The sequence below is a fragment of the Candida tropicalis genome (assembly GCF_000006335.3).
Source record: "Candida tropicalis MYA-3404 genomic scaffold supercont3.1, whole genome shotgun sequence".
Classification (NCBI taxonomy): Eukaryota; Fungi; Ascomycota; class Pichiomycetes; order Serinales; family Debaryomycetaceae; genus Candida; species Candida tropicalis.
In genome coordinates, this window is record NW_003020038.1 from 1,396,539 (window position 1) to 1,415,658 (window position 19,120).

The window sequence follows — 19,120 nt, forward strand, 5'->3', positions numbered from 1 at the left end:
TTACATATTTTCAGATATACATGATTCAAGATTTAATTTATAATTGTTCAATATATCATCAGGGTGATCATTTGTAATTTTATTGAACTTATGAATCAATTGTTTAACAACTTTTATTCCTTTATTTTTATCATCTTTATTTATCAATACTTGTTTATCAATCATTACTTTCGTTAATTTAATCATAAATATCCCACAAAAAAAGAATATGAAATGAATTTGATCAGATAGATAAGCAAAATATGAATCATTATCAATATTATTAATATGATAAAGAACATTCAAACAATAATCAAACATAGTTAATAAAATATCTTCATTATCAATACTTTTAAAAACATGATTCAAGACATCTTTATCCATCAACAGTATTGACTTTCTATCATCTAATTGACCTAGTAGTTTTAATCTTTGATGACAATATATATAATAAACAAACATTGAACAAAAATTATAATTAAATTCAAGAAAATGTAAAACTGGTTGATTAAATAAATATTCCCATTGAATAAACCATTTTTTAATATCATCTATAATTTTATGAAATAAATCATCTAATTTTTGAAATTTTTCAACCTTATTAATCGATTGAAGATAATTATAAGTTATAAATAATAATCCAATTTCACTAACCATTCTACCATCAAAATTAGTTGCTTTTAATAAACTTAATGTTGTTGTAGTTTGTTCAACTCTAATTGAATCAATGATACATAATCTACCGGAAAATATTGAATTAACAATATGTGCAAGACATAAATGATTATAAATTCTCATGATCATAACTTTATCATATTCTTTACCATCATTACTATTAACCACGATTTTCTCTTCATTGATTTCTTTAAATTCTCCTAATGATGTTTTAGTTATAAATGTAGATAATCCGATATTTGATAATATCCATGGATCTAGTTTAATTAAAGATCCAGAAGATGATTCAAGTTTTGAAATACTAATCAGATAAATACTTAATATTGTAATAGCTTGTAAAAATTCAACTTGTCCTGATATCTTCTTTTGAGTATTATTAATTGAAGTATATTTAATTAAAGAATTATTTAAATCTTTAATTAATTGTTGAATTAACATGAAATATTTCAAAGATTTGTCCTGTTTATTTTCAAATATTTGATATCTTATTGATACTAAACAACATGAAGTTAATAATAATGATGATGTTTTTTTAATTTGTTTAATTAAATCTTCAGTTGTTAAATTTGATGGAAATGATACCCAACGTCCATAATTTCTTCTAAAATTTGATATTAATTCAATTACTTCTAATTCTGTTAATATCCCTAATGAGATTATATTTTCTATTTCTTCATCTTCTTCATTATCATATTCCACGTCATTGGTTGATGTTGTCTTATCATTGAATAAATTCAGTATGATTGAAAATGGTGAACTTTCAGTTATACTTCTAAATGATTCAAATTGAGGTATATTTTCCTCCTCCTCCTCCTCCTCCTCTTCTCCATCATCATCATCATCATCATCATCATCATCATCATCATCATCATCATCATCATCACCAACATCATTTAGTATTCTTGATTTATTTCCCGTATTTTCAGATGTTTCTAATAACAATTGAACATCTTCATCTCTAATCCCCCTTCTTCTTTTTCTTCTTTCATTTCTATTTCTTATTCTTGCTGGATTATTTTTCAATAATTTTAAAATTTCATTTATACCATCATTTATATTATCCAATTTTTTATTATTTTCTTGATTATTTAAATTAAAAGGAATATTGATTCCATTATTATTTAAATTATTTTCATTATTTAATTCAAATGAACATTTTTTATTTAAAAATATACATCTTAAACATGAATTTGAAGTTTCTATTGATCTTGAACATCTTGTCTTTTGTTTCCTACATAATTCACATGCTTTTAATGTTCTTGATGCTTGTGCCAATCTTCTTGTATCATCTTTAACTTGTCCTCCTGTAGTGGTTGTTGTTGTTGATGATGTGGACTTTCTCTTTTTTGTAGCATTACTACTACTAGTAGTACTACTACTGGTAGTATTTTCATTTGATCCTTCTGTACTCATGAATTCAAATAGGCTTAGTATTTTGGGAGATGGAAACAACTGATGCTGAAAAATCTGGAGAATAATATGCAGAGTTGTATGTAATCTGTCAAAATAAATAAAAATTAATAAACAACAATTCTTAAATCAATTACTTAATTTGTTAAATCGGAATTTCCGTTGGAAAAAAACGATAAGATAGATTGCGGCTCGCGGAATCCATTTCCATTATTGGTAATTACATAATACATATAAAATAAAATTACAAAAATAAAAAAAAATGAAAACTATCTAGTCTACATCAGCTTCATAATCGGTTGATAATCCGGATGTTATATCTACTTCTTCCTCTTCTGTAAACTCATCAAGGGATATTGTTGAAGGTGTCGATTCTTCTTCTTCTTGGTCTTCATGAACTTGCTCCTCCTCATCCTTTGTGCCCACTGCTGCTTCTTCCTCTTCCTCTTCTTCATGCTTGTCTTCAGGTTCTTCATCTTCTTCTGACGTATCAATATTATACTTGACAATAGAATTACTTAAAAGCACTTTGCCAATATCTAACCATCTCATATTACCAGGTATCAATGGATAACTACGTTGTCTCGTATACGTATCCTGTAAATTTCCTTCAAGATAGAATTCTGCTTCAATTGGCCAAAGTTCAGAAGAAAGTTTTCCTTCCCTAAAATGATTTTGAAGCTTGGTTATCTTGTCTACTATATTAGGATCATGAGATCCATTAATAACAAATTCTCTTTTAAATTCTGCATGTTTAACGTTTTCATCCCCTTCAAAAGGTGTATCATCAAAAGTAGGAATACATTTCTTAACAATATTCCTGAAATTATTCAAAGAATTAATGGTTTCAGGATCGCTTTCAGTATCTGATTCATCATCGATTTCTTTTACTCTTTCAGTTTTAGCCAAATTAGCAGCAATCTGATCATTGGTCATTTCAAACTGACACAATGCGGAATTCATATTCAATTGAAGTTTATTCAAATCATTCTTCATGGATTTGGCATCTGGTTCTTCATTCAGTTTGATCTCACTCTTTCCCAATTGGGTTTCATAACCCCATGTTTCTATGGGAGAATTCATAATTGATTTCTCTTTATCAAGTTGTTCTCTATCCTTCAATAATAATTCTTTATCTTTGGCAAGTAGCTCTTTATCCTTGTCCATTAATTCCTTCTCTTTAGCTAATAATTCATCATCCTTAATTTTTAATTGATTGGCAAGTTCTTTCAATTGGTTATCTTTAGCTTTCAAATCCTTATCCCTGTGGCTCAATTGAATTTCTTTTAATGCCAATATATTGTCCTTCATTTCTAATCTCTTTTCTAAATCAGCAATTCCTGTTTGTATACGTTTAATGGATGAAACCTCATTAAACAAACAATTAAAGCGAGTCACCTGAATGCCCATTATCTCGTCGTATGATCTAATTGTTTCAAGCAATTGGTCATTTTGCTGTTTCAACCTTGAAAGTTCTCTTCTATTATTAATTATATTATCTTCTACTTCATCTGAAGTCCATTGCATAAAATTATCAAGTTCAAATCTTAATTCACCAAAATCACCTAAAATATTTGATAAAATTTGTGATTCAACCATATTTTCAAATCTTGAAATTAAATTCTGACCCAATTGATTTTTTGTCCTTTCATACTGTGTCTTGTAATTTTCAAATTTTGCTTTATCAGCTTCAAATAATTTAATTCGATTCTTTATCATAGCATCTTTCTCTTGATATGATCTCATATCAGCAGCAAGCTTTCTACTCTTTTCATCAAGTAATATACTTCTATTAGAAAAGCCATGTTCTTTAGCAACGAGCTGGGATTCCCGTTGGGATAAAGAATTTTGTTTCTTCTCCATTTGAATTTCCTTTACAGCTACATCCCGTTCTCTTTGTTCAATTCTCAATTCATATTCAGACCTTGAATTTGATACCTGAGGAAAATACAGGGAGTCAATGTAATGGTCTTGATTTTGATTTGAATTATTGATTGTTAAATAAAGTACACCGTTAATTTCTGTATATACACGGTGTTTACGGGGACGTTGATTGTAAGACATTGTGGTTTTCAATTAACTTATAAATTGGTGATAAAAAGATAAGACAACCGTTCAAAAAAAAATTATCTAATTTTTATGGGGGGAAATGGCGCAGGTCCCTTTTTTTTATATATGTATATTAAGGGAGAAAAGCATATGCCGTACACTAGAATTGGCTGTATTTCTACAATGATCCTAATGATGATTTATAGTTAAATATCATCATAACCGACCCATGATATTTATTGGACATTACCTTCCAACGGTTGTTGTGACTCTATTTGACAAAAAGAAGCTACAACAAGAATAGGGATTAGTCATATTAAGTTGCTATGATTCTGCATGAGTTGTATAATGCTGTTGTTAAGACGAATATTATCACCTATTCACCACATGATAATTCAATACCAAGATGATATATTTTAACCACTATTTTAGTTCACAAAAAAAAAGACGTGTAGTAACAAACCTATTTGGCTTTGAGTAAACTTACTAGGTGAGTTAAACAAAAAAATAGCAAAAAGAAAGGGGCAAACGGGGAATTGAACCCCGGACCTCCTCGAATCTTTTGTTCAGATGTTAAACCCAAACGAGGAATCATACCACTAGACCATTCGCCCTTTTTCGTTGTTGCTCCATCCCTTCCGAACTGGGTCCTTGCGTAGGTTGCGCATTTTATCTACATGGTTCTTACGCATACTCTCCGTGAAATGTGTTGTTCAGTATAGTGACTGCTGCTGGTGAAATGTGCTGGTTTGTTCTGATGAGATGCTACAACACTGCGGAGTGTTCCATCACAGAATACTAAAATAAACTTGGCAAAAACAAGAAACAAACAAAAAAGAGGAAAAATAATTAAAGTACGCCAATACAGATTACACCTTATTCAGAACAGAACCACGGTTTCGTCTCATGTCGTACAAACAGAACATCGAATTCACAAACCGACACATGGGAACGAGTTGGTGAAACCGCACAAGGTGGAGAAAGAGACAAAAAAGAAAAAAATAAATGGGGCAAACGGGGAATTGAACCCCGGGCCTCCTCGAATTTTATGTTTAAGTTCTTAAACCCAAACGAGGAATCATACCACTAGACCATTCGCCCTGTTCTTGTGTTTTCTGAACATCATCGGTCTGACTAGTCACATAATCTTCAGCAAAAGAAGTAGCATAAACTATGATAGAAGTCAATGGAAACCCCCTGTGAGTTCTACTGAATGTTGTCATATTGTACCACACCTATTAATATGTTATGAGCAATATCTCAGAGAGAGTTGTTTACAGTTTTCGATAGTTTTGTTTTTGTCTATCTTTGGTGACAATATGTGATTAAAAATTGTAATCTGAATAACTACATTAGATTGTACAAGTAGTAAACCACTTCAATTAAGAAATCTAGTTCATGCTGATAAATATTTATTCGTTAAATATATCTATTGTATACTGTAACCTATTTCTAAGTATTAAGCATCAGTTGTACTTTCTTTTTTAATCTCATTTCTAATCTTGTTTTTTCAAATTTCATTTTATCTTTATTTAATTTTACACCATATTCATACAATTTTAAATCATTATCTTTTCTTTCATATAACTTCGTAGCATCTTTATATAATTTTCTAATAAATTCATTTCTAGCTTCATCATTAGTGAAATTAATTGGATAATGTAATAATAGCGTTAAACATTCACTAAAATCACTTGAAATTATATCTGATTTCTTTTGCATTAACAACTGAATGATTATAAAATTTAATAATTCTGGAATTGCAGTTAAATTTGATCCCAGATGATCAGTTGATAATTGTGAAGCTATTAATTTATCCCATAATAACATTGTTGTTTCTACATCTTCACCTAACTCTCTTGATAAAAGCAATCGTAAATATCTAATTATCCATAATTGTGCTTCTAATTTTAGTTTAGTATTTAATGTATAATGAATAAATTGATCAATTTTCATTAAATACATGTTAAATCTTTCAATTGAATTCCATAAACTTTGTTCACTTTCATAAAAATTGGTAATAATGCCACTTTGAATCATAAATCTATTAAAAATCGTAAATACATCATGAGATAAATAATTAAAATCATAAAGGTTTAAAATTTTCAAGTCATCACTGGAAAACGTATTTGTTTGAGGTATAATTGCTGATTCTTTAGCAAGATGCATAAATATAAGGCCAATAATTTCATGTAGTCCTTGTTTATATCCTACCTGTGGATTACATTTTGACCAAATATATAAAATCTCAACTAATTGTTTTTTATTAGTGAACTCTTGGTAAAAAGGATCTCCTGGTAGTAATCTATCAACATCTAAAATTATTGCTACTAATAATTCATGATCATCATGGGTTTCCTCTACTTGAGGAGTAGTACTACTATCTTCAGAAAGGGGATCATGCTGTATTTGAACTCTATCAAGGGTATTCTTCCTACCTCTTGCTGATGATTTATGTTTTGACGATACGTTTCTTTTGATTGTATTGACAGGTTGGTAATAAGCACTTTCAGGATCTAATTCATGCCACGGTATTTTCATTTCCTTATTATGAATCAACAGATGATATACTAATCTAGAATCCCTAAGTTTTTGATTTATCAAGCTAAGATTGAGACTTTCAGTTATTAAACAAACTTTCCAAACCAAAGTTCTTGTAAAACAATTTGGCATATTCAAACTGGTATATTCCCCACCAGTTATAGATGCTTTGAAAGTCTCCACACTTCCTTTAAACTTATCTATTGTTAAAAGGGTCTTGGATATGATCTCGTTCTCTTTAAGCATGTTTATCAAATATGTAATAGGAGGACATGAAAATGGGTCGATGGTAGAAGGGAAAATTCAATAATGATGAGTTGGATGCCAATGATCTTTTTGTCGAACGAAGAGAACGATGGACATTTTGGCCACAAGGCGAATTATGCAAGAACGAAGGAAAGAAAGAAACGCGACAGAGAATGGAAATGGCATAATCGTCAGCCAAAAGAAAGAAGCAAAAAAAAAAAAAGAAATTCCATCTATCAAATGTATGTTCTGTACTTTTTTTTGTTTTGGTCAATAGTAACTCAATATCAATTGGAAACAAATAAATCATGGCCGAAGATGAAGGAAAGAAACTCCAAGCAAGTTTGGATAAACTTGCTGATTGGGAAAAGAATATGAATGATGTTGAAAAAGAAGTTGAAATTCATCGAATGAAGGAAACACAACCAATGTATGAAAAAAGACGTTCAATTTTAAAAACAATACCTAAATTTTGGTATATTGTCCTTGCAGAAAATGATGATTTTGCTGATTATATAAGTCCCGAAGACTTGAAATTCTTAGAATATATCGATGATATATATGTTCATTATCCAATTGTTGATGGTGAGGCCGATAATTTCAGAGATTTCGATATAACAATCAGTTTTGGTAAAAGTAAATTGATCCCACAACAAGAAATAACTAAAAAATTTAGAACTATTGTGAAAGAAGATGGCGAAGAAAGTATAACATCAGAACCAGTGGATATCCAATGGCCAAAAGAATTATCCAAGATTAATCCAATTACTATTAAAGAAAAATATCAAGGTAAAGATAAAAAAGAAATGTCAGCTAAGGATAAGATGAACTATAGATTAGGTATGAAATCATTCTTTTCATGGTTTCGTTGGACTGGTAAAAAACCAGGTAAAGAATTTAGAAATGGTGACGAGGTTGCCAATTTATTAGTTGATTTGTTTTTAAATGGGGTTAAATTTTATATCCTTGGATTGAATGAAAGTGAGGGTGATGATGAAGAGTTGGATTCTTCGGAAGGTGAAGAATTGGACATCTCTGATGATGATGACGATGACAATGAAGAACCAGCTGCTAAACGTGCTAAAACAGAATAAAAATAGTAGTAGTAACTCTCATTAATTTTATTAACGTGACAAAATAATATAATATATATATAAATATAATTCAAAATTGGGTAAATTTATGATACTCTACTTACGCTGTGTACCTTTCCTATTTCCATTTCTTTGTAATGCTCTACTTAGAGTTCGAGGACTTACTTTTAAATTCAATATCGCTATGACTTCTTGTTTGCTCATGTTTGGTTTGTCGTCAAGAAGTTTAAAAACCTCCTCCATTTCCTCCGGTGAAATAGCCAATTTTCTTCCTCTATTCTGATTAAGCGTCTTGTTATGTTTCCTCTGTCTACACATCTTAAGTGTATGTTGTATTGTACTTCTTGACATTTTTAATTCTTTTGAAAGTTCCTGAATACTTGTACTAACTGATCGGCCAATAATATATCCTCGTTCATCTGGGGTTAATTCCGCCTTAAACTTTCGATTTCTGATTGCGAATGCAATTGGATCTAGTTTATCTTCGGAATATTTGTCATCTTCGTCATCGTCCTCAAATTCTTTTACATCTGCACCTACCGTGTTCGATAATGTTGCTGATGCAGTTGTAGATGTAACCGTCGTTGTAGTAGTGGGTACTGTGTGATTTGAAGGTGGTTCAACTAGTGGATTCATGGTTACTCGATTAACCACTAAACTACTTGTATCAAGGGCATTTGTAGGTATGGGATCTTGGGGTACCAGAAAGAACTGTAAATGTAAATTATTTGGATTATTTGCAGAATGATGATGGTGATGGTGGTGATGATGATGATGGTCGCCGTTCATACTTGTATTGTTTACTCAAAATTAAAAATGATCAAAGCCAAAGACTAAAACGCCTATATCGAGTAAAATTGAATCTAACAAATGGTTTTTTAATTGTGTGGCACTATGTAAATTATAACCTTATTAACTGTTACTGCTGTAAATATCTGAGAACGTGATTGAAGTGAATCACAGTAGCAAATATAAATGAATCAATCAAAAAAAGAAGGGAATGATCTATAATCCTTATTCTTTATATTGGATACAACAACAAAAAAGGAGAATATATAAGGGAAAAGCAAAAAGAACAAAAACTAAAAGAAAAACAACAACAACCAAAAATTTAAAAATTACAAAAACTTTGTTGTAAAGCAAAAGGCAAAACGAGAATGTTTTTTTTTTTCTTTTTTTGTTTAGACGCAACTCTACGAAAGGCTGAATAGGGTAGTGTACATTACCCACGTTTTGTTGAAGTCGTTGATAGTCGTTGATAGTCGTTGATAGTGATTGATTAAACGGTAGATGTTTCTATTAGATACCAATTGATTAATGCCAATGCAGTTGGTGATCTGATATTCTGTTTTTTTAAGAATTGCTACTCTTCTAAAGAATGTCCAGATTTTAAGTAACAAAACATGTTAAATCCAGCAGGCGTGGTTTATCCTGCCAGCAGAGATTTTCGTGATGGTTGCGAGAAAGTCCGGGCAGCATTGGAATCAAGGACAAGGAGATACATCCTTAATAAGTAGGAATAATTACAATGAGAAGGACCTTATGCTAAATCAATTGAACGCTGGCTTTCACAAACCAAGACAATAGTTTGCTTCTTATATAATGATTTGTGGGGAACTTCAGTTTCGCACTACAGATATCTCACCATACTTTGGGTGCAGCAAGAACTATCAATATTTTCTCTGTTTTACATTAAAACCTAACTGATAGGTACCAAACATTATTTCACATTCTATAAGCATATGGGCTTTCATTATCTATTAAAAAAAAATCAAAGAAACACAACCCTTGTAAAAGCAAGAGTCGCAAAAGAAAAAAATAACGACGGCAGCAGGACTCGAACCTGCGCGGGCATAGCCCAAAAGATTTCTAATCTTTCACCTTAACCACTCGGTCATGCCGCCAGTAAGTCCAGTTGGTTAATTCAACTCGGACAAACGAAGCAATTCGTTGGAAGTCGAAATGCTAGGGTATCTTTTGTTACTAGAGTTCACTGAAAGATAAAAGCCAAGTGATCCACAGCTACCCAATTTTAATAGAAACAATAGTATTCATTTACAACTAAACCTTCCAGAATGATACACTGCCCATATATGATTTCATGACTTTCTGGTATTTATGATAACTATCACTGCAAACCGATATCGGTTAATTAATTAGCGTTATGAGCAAGAGACCGTTAGTAATTACAAATAATCGTCAATATAATGATAAACAAAATACAACACAACACAACACTAACATCTATTATTCTAATACATTCTAGCTTACTTAGTAGCATTCTTAAGTCTAAAAATAAATGGGAAACCTTCAATTAAGTGCATGAAATACCAAATCCATCTTTGGTTTTCTGGAACTCTATATTTTCTAAGATAACCTCTAGTAACCAACAATACTTCTGCCAAATGGGTAACAAACAATCCAACAATGTATTTGAGTGCATTGTTTTCAAGATGTTGATATGGAACAAAAGCCACAGCTGGTAAATATTCAGCCAATTTCTTCAAAACACCAATGTTGGAAAAGAATTTTCTCAAAATAGTTGGATCATATGCATTGGCAAACAATACTAACCAAATAATATACATTGGATAATCTGCAATTCCAGGTAAAGCAATTTTGTCCAATTTCTTAATAGCATACCCTTGTTCTTTAGCACAATATTTTGCCATGGCAATTAATTTGCCCTTAATATCTCCAAAAGATTTAACTTCGATATTTTCATCTTCTCTAGCATCATACCAGTAAAGGGATAAAGTTTTAGTGATTGGTGGTTTGACAATATCATATTCAATAACAATTTGTTTTTCATCAACAGAAACAATTTGAACAGATTCCTCAACTAAATTCTCTGGTTTAGTTTCCCCATAAACCACAACATAATCGGACAAAGCCAACTGGTGATCATTGTTCATATGACCAATGATTCTTTCACTAGCACTTCCAGACATTGATAATCTCTAGTCAAAATAACAAATCAATATAGTAAAGAAGAATAAAAAAAAAAAAATTCAATGGCAAAACCAGGCCAATACTAAACGAAGAATAGGAAGAAGAAGAAGAAGAAAAAAAATAAGTTGATTATCCCGATAAGTACGTAACTCTAGACAAGAAATTTTTCTTATGGTCTTTTCCTTGTGAAATTATAAATTTCAAAAAAAAAAAAAATATCTGTGCGGAGTTAAAAGACAAGACAAAAAAATGATTCCGCCCAGGATCGAACTGGGGACGTTATGCGTGTTAAGCATATGCCATAACCAACTAGACCACGGAACCATCTTGTTGTAGACTAAAATAAATGCTGTATAGGAGTATGTGATTTAATAATGATCAATTGAAGTATAATCCACCCATCAAATTCTGCTTTTTCTTTCCATCATCAAGACATTTCGCATCTAATTCACCGGTACAGTGATACTTTTCTGTAAGCTATATTAATAGAAAGACCAAGTAATGGGAGACCTAAAAATTGAACAACATCTTCGCTTGTTAGTAGCGGTTGCGAAGAGCTTACCGACTATGGAAGACAATTTTCCAAATCTTGTTCACCATTGGCTTACTTCCATTATAGTTGACAAAACAATAGAGCTTAAATTGTATACCAAGTCATACGATATTAAAAAAGTTTATTCAATTCAACGGGGCATTTTGCTGATTTTCTAAGGATTGAATTCTAAATAATATTTTCTATATAATACAACGTTTCTTATCAATTCAATCTATCACTTTTACTGTGATAATCACCGAGTTCAATTTACAAGAATATTAACAAATGGATGAATCAACAACTTTAAGGTTACCAAATAAAGAATATCATGGATTAGACAGTAATGAAATCAAAAATTTAGCCAAATCTTTGGTGGTTATTAGTTCAAATAATAGTTTGGAGCGTTGTATTTCAAATATGAGTCAAGTACCAGGTATAAACCCTTGTGACATTGATAATCTACCACCAGAATTGAACCCAGACTCGGATGATTTCGATTCAAAACTTTGGATCAAGAACTTGAGAAAGGTATACGATTCTGATCCAGAATACTGGCAACATTCAAAATTAGGTGTAGCTTACAGAGATTTACGTGTTTATGGTGTTGCTAATGATGTTGATTATCAACCAACGGTTACCAATGCACTCTGGAAATTGGCAGGAAAAGGTTTAAGACATTTCTGGAAAGAAGACAAGTCAAGATATTATGATATTTTGAAAACAATGGATGGAATAATGAGACCAGGGGAACTAACTGTTGTTTTAGGTAGACCTGGTGCTGGATGCTCAACTCTATTGAAAACCATTGCCGCCCAGACATACGGGTTTCACATAGCAAAGGAGTCAATTATTATCTATGATGGCATAACACAAAAGGATATTGAGCATCATTATCGTGGAGATGTTATCTATTCTGCCGAAATTGAAGTTCATATTCCCACACATGACTGTTGGTCATACTTTAGAATTTGCTGCTCGAATGAGAACACCACAAAATAGAGGGATTGGAATTGACAGGGAGACGTATGCAAAACTAATGGCTGATGCGTATATGGCTACATATGGTATATCACACACAAGAAACACTAAAGTTGGTAATGACTTTGTACGTGGGGTATCAGGTGGTGAAAGGAAAAGAGTTTCCATTGCAGAAGTTTCATTAAGTGGAGCTAAGATTCAATGTTGGGATAATTCAACCAGAGGTTTGGATTCCGCTACTGCATTGGAGTTTATTAGAGCATTGAAAACATCAGCAAGGATTCTTAGCTGTACTCCAGTTATTGCCATCTACCAATGTTCCCAAGATTCTTATAATTTGTTTGACAATGTTGTTGTGTTGTATGAAGGTTACCAGATTTTCTTTGGGAAAGCAGACAAAGCCAAGGAGTATTTTGTCAAGATGGGGTATAAATGTCCTCAAAGACAAACTATGGCAGACTTTTTGACATCATTAACCAATCCAACTGAAAGAGAGCCATTATCAGGATATGAAAATAAAGTCCCCAGAACTCCCAAAGAATTTGAAGCGTATTGGAAACAGTCACCAGAATATTCTGCCTTGATTCAAGACATGGATAGTTATTTGATTGAATGTGAGAAATTAAATACCAAAAAAAATTATCAAAAATCACATGTTGCAAGACAATCAGAGCACACTCGTCCAAGTTCACCGTATACTGTTTCATTTTTCATGCAAGTTCGATATCTTGTGGCCAGAAATTTTGTTCGCATGAAGGGAGATCCATCAATTGCACTTATTTCAGGATTTGTTCAATTAGTTTTGGGATTGATATTGTCTTCGGTTTTCTATAATCTTCCCCCAACCACTGATTCATTTTATCACCGTGGTGTTGCTTTGTTTTATGCTGTTCTTTTCAATGCATTTTCTTCCTTGTTGGAAGTAATGACAATGTATGAAGCCAGACCCGTAGTTGAGAAACATAGAAAGTTTGCTCTTTATAGACCATCTGCAGATGCATTGGCTAGTATCATAAGTGAACTCCCAATCAAGTTGATCTCATCAATATCATTTAATTTTGTATTCTATTTTATGATAAACTTGAGAAGAGAACCTGGAAGATTTTTCTTTTATTGGTTGATGAATTTCCTTGCCACATTAGTTATGTCTCATTTCTTTAGATCCGTCGGTGCTATAACAACTTCATTGGAAGGTGCCATGATACCTTCGACTATTTTGTTAATGGCAATGGTTATTTACACAGGATTTGTTGTTCCAAAACCAGACATGTTAGGATGGGCAAAGTGGATCAGTTACATAAACCCAATTGCATATGTGTTTGAATCTATCATGGTTAATGAATTTCATGGTCGTCACTTTCTTTGTTCAACTTATGTACCATCAGGATCTGGTTATGAAGATTTAAACTCAGAAGACCAAGTTTGTTCTGCCGTGGGGTCAATTCCAGGAAATCCATATGTTAGTGGAACAGATTTCTTAAAATATGCCTACCAATATTATGGTGTCCACAAGTGGAGAGACTTTGGTATTGTCATTGGCTTCATCGTTTTCTTTTTAGCAATTTATATTGGCCTAACTGGAATTAATCGAGGTGCTATTCAAAGGGGTGAAATTGTTTTATTTCTCAAGGGTGATTTGAAGAAACACAAGCTAAATAGAAACTGTGATGATATTGAAGGTGGTTTGTTAGAAGAAAAGTATACCCATGATGATTTCATTGATGATAGTATAGTTGTCAAATCAGAGGATCTTTCTCAAGCTAAAGATATATTCTTCTGGAAAGATTTGACTTACAAGATCAAGATCAAAAATGAAGAAAGAACAATCTTGAATGACATTGTTGGTTGGATTAAGCCGGGAAAAGTTACTGCCTTGATGGGAGCAACTGGTGCTGGCAAAACAACCTTGTTGAATTGTTTGTCAGGAAGACTTTCAGTTGGTGTTATTACTGATGGTGTACGAATGGTTAACGGACACGAGTTGGATTCTTCCTTCCAAAGATCGATTGGTTATGTACAACAGCAAGATGTCCATTTACAAACAACTACAGTTAGAGAAGCATTGCAGTTTTCTGCATACTTGAGACAATCACTGAAAATTTCAAAAAAAGATAAAAATGAATATGTTCAGTATATCATTGATCTATTAGATATGAATTCATATGCAGATGCATTGGTTGGTGTTGCTGGTGAAGGTTTGAATGTTGAACAAAGAAAGAGATTATCCATTGGTGTTGAATTAGTTTCCAAACCTAAATTGTTGTTGTTTTTGGATGAACCAACTTCTGGTTTAGATTCCCAAACCGCCTGGTCTATTTGTAAGTTGATGAGAAAATTAGCTGATCATGGTCAAGCCATTTTGTGTACTATACATCAACCTTCTGCGCTTATTATGGCTGAATTTGATAGATTGTTGTTTTTGCAAAAAGGCGGGGAGACAGTTTACTTTGGTGACTTGGGTGAAAATTGTCAAACTATGATTGAATATTTTGAAAAACACGGAGCAGATCCATGTCCTAAAGAAGCCAATCCAGCAGAATGGATGTTGGAAGTTGTTGGTGCTGCCCCAGGATCTCATGCTAAACAAGACTATTTTGAAGTTTGGAGAAACTCTGATGAATATAGAGCTGTTCAAAATGAAATTACTCGTATGGAAACTGAATTTGTTAAACTACCAAGAGATGAAGATCCTGAAGCTAAGTTGACATATGCTGCTCCAATTTGGAAACAATACTTGTTGGTTACTTGGAGAACAGTGGTTCAAGATTGGAGAACCCCAGGGTATATTTATGGAAAATTATTCCTTGTGATAACTGCATCTTTGTTTAATGGGTTTTCATTTTTCAACACCCGGAATTCGATACAAACATTAACTAATCAGATGTTTTCGATTTTTATGTCATTTGTTGTTCTCAATTCATTATTACAACAAATGTTACCAGCATTTGTGAAGAATAGGGATTTATTTGAAATTAGAGAAGCACCATCTCGAACGTATAGCTGGTCTGCATTTATCACTGGTCAAATTACCTCTGAATTACCATTCCAAATAATTTTAGGAACACTAGCTTATTTTTGTTGGTATTACCCTCTTGGGTTCTATCATAATGCAGAAACGACAAACTCTGTGAATTCACGTGGTGTTTTAATGTGGCTATTGCAAGTATCCTTTTATTGCTATATCACAACTTTGGGACATTTTGTCAATTCATTTAATGAACTGCCTGATTCGGCAGCCAATTTGGCTAAGTTGATGTTTTCATTATGTTTAATGTTTTGTGGAGTGTTGGCAACCCCTGAACTGATGCCACGGTTTTGGATTTTTATCTACCGATGCAATCCATTGACTTATTTAGTACAGGCAATACTATCTACTGCTTTGGCAAATTCGAAAATCACTTGTTCCGACCGTGAATATTTACAAATTAAACGACCATCAGGGCAAACTTGTCAGGGATTTATGAATTTATTTATGGAAAGAGTTGGAGGGTATGTTATCACTGTAGGGAATAAATGTTTATATTGTCCCATTGATGAAACAAATACATTTTTGGAATCTGTTCATGCCATATATAGTGAAAGATGGCGAAACCTTGGGATATTCATTGTTTTTATTGTATTTAATATTATCTTTGCCATTTTTCTTTATTGGTTGGCTAGAGTTCCTAAAGGTAGTCGTGAAAGAAAACATTCTAAAAAGGAAGGAAGTTCAATCAATTTTGTTGAATAGAATGTGTGTATGTCTAGAAACTATTTGATTATTAGCAATAGACTTTACTCCATATCCTCATGGACTTCCACTTACAACAAGATGGTTCCGTGGTCTAGTTGGTTATGGCATATGCTTAACACGCATAACGTCCCCAGTTCGATCCTGGGCGGAATCATTTTTTTGCATTGCGAAAGCATAAGATGAACTAACATCACTTCAACAGAATAATACGCTTAGTCTGTGTTCTTTTTTTTTTTTTTCTTTTGGCAACTACCAATCAATGATTTAATTATAAAATAGAGTATATTGCCTAATAAATCAAACGTTTATTGTAATGAAAACTGGTCGAGATGATCTTGTTTTCTATGTAAAAACAAAATAATACTATTGTGACGTCTTTGAAAATATACAACCCTAGTATGCTATGAAACCTTTAAATTCATTTCTAATGTCCTTTAAGAATTTTCCAAGTTGTTTGCTCTCATTCAATGTACTCTGTAACTCTGACACTTTATCGTCATTCAATCGAGGTTCAGTACTTGTAATCTCATAATTATTCCCACTGATATCTAAATCCACAACAAATTCTCTATCATAATCATTAGGATCCAAGTTGAAAAATTTAAAGCTCATATTTTCGGGACTTTTTGCGTTAATTCTTAAACCAGTATATGCTTCATATTTTGCCAATTCTGTTGAGTTCTTACTTAGTTGAAGTAAAATATTATCATTTGATTGATCAAGTTCTGATTTGCGTTCGTGTATACTAGAATTTAGTTGTTCAATACGTGATACAAGTTCTTCTTTATCATGAATCAATTCTTGTTTCTTTTTTGCTAGATCTTCAAATACTTGTTTTTGTTGTTCTAATGATTGCATTCTTTCTTCCAATCGAGTCCTTGTATCCTTCTCTTTTTCTTTCAATAAATTCAATTCTTCTTTTAATTTTATTTCTTGATTAATCAACTCATTGAGTTTTAATTTATTTTCTTCAGCATGTTGGTGTATTAGTGATTGTTTATGTGAAAATTCTTGTACCACATCAAGGGCCATCTCATTCATTTGAGGAATTAAGGATTCATATGCTGTAATTTCGTTATTAAACCTTTCGAAAGCTCTTTCTGCTGTACTCATCGACATGGTTCCTTTCTTGTGTATTTGATAATTGTTGTGTAATATACCACTCTGTTGTAAATCTTCCCAAAATAAACCAAAAACAAGATGAAATGTTCACAAGCACGCCAAAAATAAAAATGTGAAACTCGCACACTCAATGTTTTGATGTTGTTGTTGTTGTTTTGTTTTTCTTTTTTTTGTTGGCTGTTGTTTTTTTTTTTTTGCTGTTTTATTTTTTTTTCTACTGAGTAATTCCTTACACATACAGATAGACACATAAACAGGTTGACACATGAGTGCACGGGAACTCAATCAAAAGCAATTCAAAGAAGAAAGAAAACAATCAATCAAGCTTCTAACCTTTAATACCTGGGGGTTAAAGTATATTTCCAAGTTTAGGAAACAACGATTGAGAGCAATTGCAGATTCTTTGGCAAACCCTGCGTCAGAAGACGACGACTATGACATAGTTGCTCTACAAGAGGTCTGGTGTGAAGAAGACTGGCAATATTTGGATCTTGTATGTCGAGTTAGATATCCTTATAGAAGAATTTTTAGATCAGGAATTGTGAGTGGTCCTGGTTTAGCAGTTTTGTCCAAGATCCCAGTGACAGAGACTTTTCTTTATCGTTTCCCAATCAATGGTAGACCATCAGCATTCTTTAGAGGGGATTTCTATGTTGGCAAAAGTATTGCCGTTACCATGTTTCAACCACAACATGCAGATATTCTTCCAATTGCTTTATTGAATTCTCACATGCATGCACCATATGGAAAAGGGGATGCAAGTTATTCGACACATAGAGCTTGTCAAGCTTGGGATTTTGCCAAATTGGTTCGTATGTTAAAAAAAGCAGGTTATGCTGTTATTCAAGTTGGAGATTTAAATTCAACACCTGATTCTTTACCTTATAAATTATTTACTATTGAAGGTGGATTGTCTGATTCATGGAATATTCTAAATAAAGACAGGGTAATTCCGAATGAAGAAATTGCTAAATTGTCACTTGAAGATCAGATTCTTTTGGCTGGTGTTACATGTAATTCAAGACTCAATACTTGGAGATCAACGCGACCACTTTGGGAAGCATGTCGATTGGATTATGCGTTAATTGACGCGGCAAATATCACTCCTATTGATGCGAAAGTAAAATTTGTTGATAAACTTAATCCACCATTTCGCTGTTCGTATTCAGACCATTTTGCTTATAGTGTTGATTTGGTCGTTAATTCTATCAATAATAGAAAAAGTTATAGCTCAGGTGCCAATGATGAGGAGAAGGAAGCGGTTTATAGAGAGTTGTTGGCTGAGATCTCCCAATATCGAAAGTTCACTATTCCTAGACAATTGTTGTGGAGAAAATTTCATTTTATTTTATCATTTGCAACAATAATTGGTATGCATATAGGAATTGCATTCGTCGTTGATGTTGCTGCTTGGGTTTCCGTTGTTTTTTTATTTCTATCATCCATCATAATAATTACAGGTGGTCTCAATGGTTTGATCTGGTACATGGGAGTCAGATCAGAACTGAGAGCCTTACAAGAAGTCCAGATGGAAGTTGAAGATGCTTATAATTTTCTTGTTAAACAAAATTCATAGATCTAGATTAATATTTTAATACTTTAATACTTTAATACATGAACTAATTATGGGATTTGAAGTTTTTAGTGCAGTATTGTCACCAAAGATAGACAAAAACAAAACTATCGAAAACTGTAAACAACTCTCTCTGAGATATTGCTCATAACATATTAATAGGTGTGGTACAATATGACAACATTCAGTAGAACTCACAGGGGGTTTCCATTGACTTCTATCATAGTTTATGC

At 32.4% G+C, this 19,120-nt stretch overlaps 9 protein-coding genes and 5 non-coding genes across 14 annotated transcripts; 4 read left to right on the plus strand and 10 right to left on the minus strand. All coding sequences in view use genetic code 12, as the record gives it.

The window, feature by feature from the left end:
* ZCF19 (Zcf19p) lies at nt 1-2,067 on the minus strand (the record flags this gene model as incomplete). Its single annotated transcript, XM_002545805.1, has 1 exon — nt 1-2,067. One exon carries the CDS (start codon nt 2,065-2,067, stop codon nt 1-3), a length of 2,067 nt encoding a protein of 688 aa, XP_002545851.1.
* A 270-nt stretch (nt 2,068-2,337) lies between these two features.
* Nucleotides 2,338-4,128, minus strand: CTRG_00633 (uncharacterized protein; the record flags this gene model as incomplete). The annotated part of the gene is made up of 1 exon (XM_002545806.1): nt 2,338-4,128. The coding sequence occupies one exon, from the start codon at nt 4,126-4,128 to the stop codon at nt 2,338-2,340; it is 1,791 nt and encodes a 596-aa protein (XP_002545852.1).
* Nucleotides 4,129-4,634: 506 nt separating this feature from the next.
* On the minus strand, nt 4,635-4,727 carry CTRG_06358. Its single transcript has one exon. It is a non-coding gene; the product is annotated as a tRNA-Pro (tRNA).
* Nucleotides 4,728-5,120: 393 nt separating this feature from the next.
* Nucleotides 5,121-5,214, minus strand: CTRG_06357. Its single transcript has one exon. It is a non-coding gene; the product is annotated as a tRNA-Pro (tRNA).
* A 351-nt stretch (nt 5,215-5,565) lies between these two features.
* On the minus strand, nt 5,566-6,900 carry CTRG_00634 (uncharacterized protein; the record flags this gene model as incomplete). Its single annotated transcript, XM_002545807.1, has 1 exon — nt 5,566-6,900. The coding sequence occupies one exon, from the start codon at nt 6,898-6,900 to the stop codon at nt 5,566-5,568; it is 1,335 nt and encodes a 444-aa protein (XP_002545853.1).
* A 308-nt stretch (nt 6,901-7,208) lies between these two features.
* Nucleotides 7,209-7,994, plus strand: CTRG_00635 (uncharacterized protein; the record flags this gene model as incomplete). The annotated part of the gene is made up of 1 exon (XM_002545808.1): nt 7,209-7,994. The coding sequence occupies one exon, from the start codon at nt 7,209-7,211 to the stop codon at nt 7,992-7,994; it is 786 nt and encodes a 261-aa protein (XP_002545854.1).
* Nucleotides 7,995-8,090: 96 nt separating this feature from the next.
* CTRG_00636 (uncharacterized protein) lies at nt 8,091-8,783 on the minus strand (the record flags this gene model as incomplete). Its single annotated transcript, XM_002545809.1, has 1 exon — nt 8,091-8,783. The coding sequence occupies one exon, from the start codon at nt 8,781-8,783 to the stop codon at nt 8,091-8,093; it is 693 nt and encodes a 230-aa protein (XP_002545855.1).
* Nucleotides 8,784-9,816: 1,033 nt separating this feature from the next.
* Nucleotides 9,817-9,898, minus strand: CTRG_06356. Its single transcript has one exon. It is a non-coding gene; the product is annotated as a tRNA-Ser (tRNA).
* A 363-nt stretch (nt 9,899-10,261) lies between these two features.
* On the minus strand, nt 10,262-10,945 carry CTRG_00637 (uncharacterized protein; the record flags this gene model as incomplete). The annotated part of the gene is made up of 1 exon (XM_002545810.1): nt 10,262-10,945. One exon carries the CDS (start codon nt 10,943-10,945, stop codon nt 10,262-10,264), a length of 684 nt encoding a protein of 227 aa, XP_002545856.1.
* Nucleotides 10,946-11,196: 251 nt separating this feature from the next.
* Nucleotides 11,197-11,270, minus strand: CTRG_06355. Its single transcript has one exon. It is a non-coding gene; the product is annotated as a tRNA-Val (tRNA).
* A 1,112-nt stretch (nt 11,271-12,382) lies between these two features.
* Nucleotides 12,383-16,189, plus strand: CTRG_00638 (pleiotropic drug resistance family ABC transporter; the record flags this gene model as incomplete). The annotated part of the gene is made up of 1 exon (XM_002545811.1): nt 12,383-16,189. One exon carries the CDS (start codon nt 12,383-12,385, stop codon nt 16,187-16,189), a length of 3,807 nt encoding a protein of 1,268 aa, XP_002545857.1.
* Nucleotides 16,190-16,272: 83 nt separating this feature from the next.
* CTRG_06344 lies at nt 16,273-16,346 on the plus strand. The gene has a single exon. It is a non-coding gene; the product is annotated as a tRNA-Val (tRNA).
* Nucleotides 16,347-16,585: 239 nt separating this feature from the next.
* On the minus strand, nt 16,586-17,311 carry CTRG_00639 (uncharacterized protein; the record flags this gene model as incomplete). The annotated part of the gene is made up of 1 exon (XM_002545812.1): nt 16,586-17,311. The coding sequence occupies one exon, from the start codon at nt 17,309-17,311 to the stop codon at nt 16,586-16,588; it is 726 nt and encodes a 241-aa protein (XP_002545858.1).
* A 268-nt stretch (nt 17,312-17,579) lies between these two features.
* ISC1 (inositol phosphosphingolipid phospholipase) lies at nt 17,580-18,890 on the plus strand (the record flags this gene model as incomplete). Its single annotated transcript, XM_002545813.1, has 1 exon — nt 17,580-18,890. The coding sequence occupies one exon, from the start codon at nt 17,580-17,582 to the stop codon at nt 18,888-18,890; it is 1,311 nt and encodes a 436-aa protein (XP_002545859.1).
* Between the last annotated feature and the right edge of the window lie 230 nt (nt 18,891-19,120).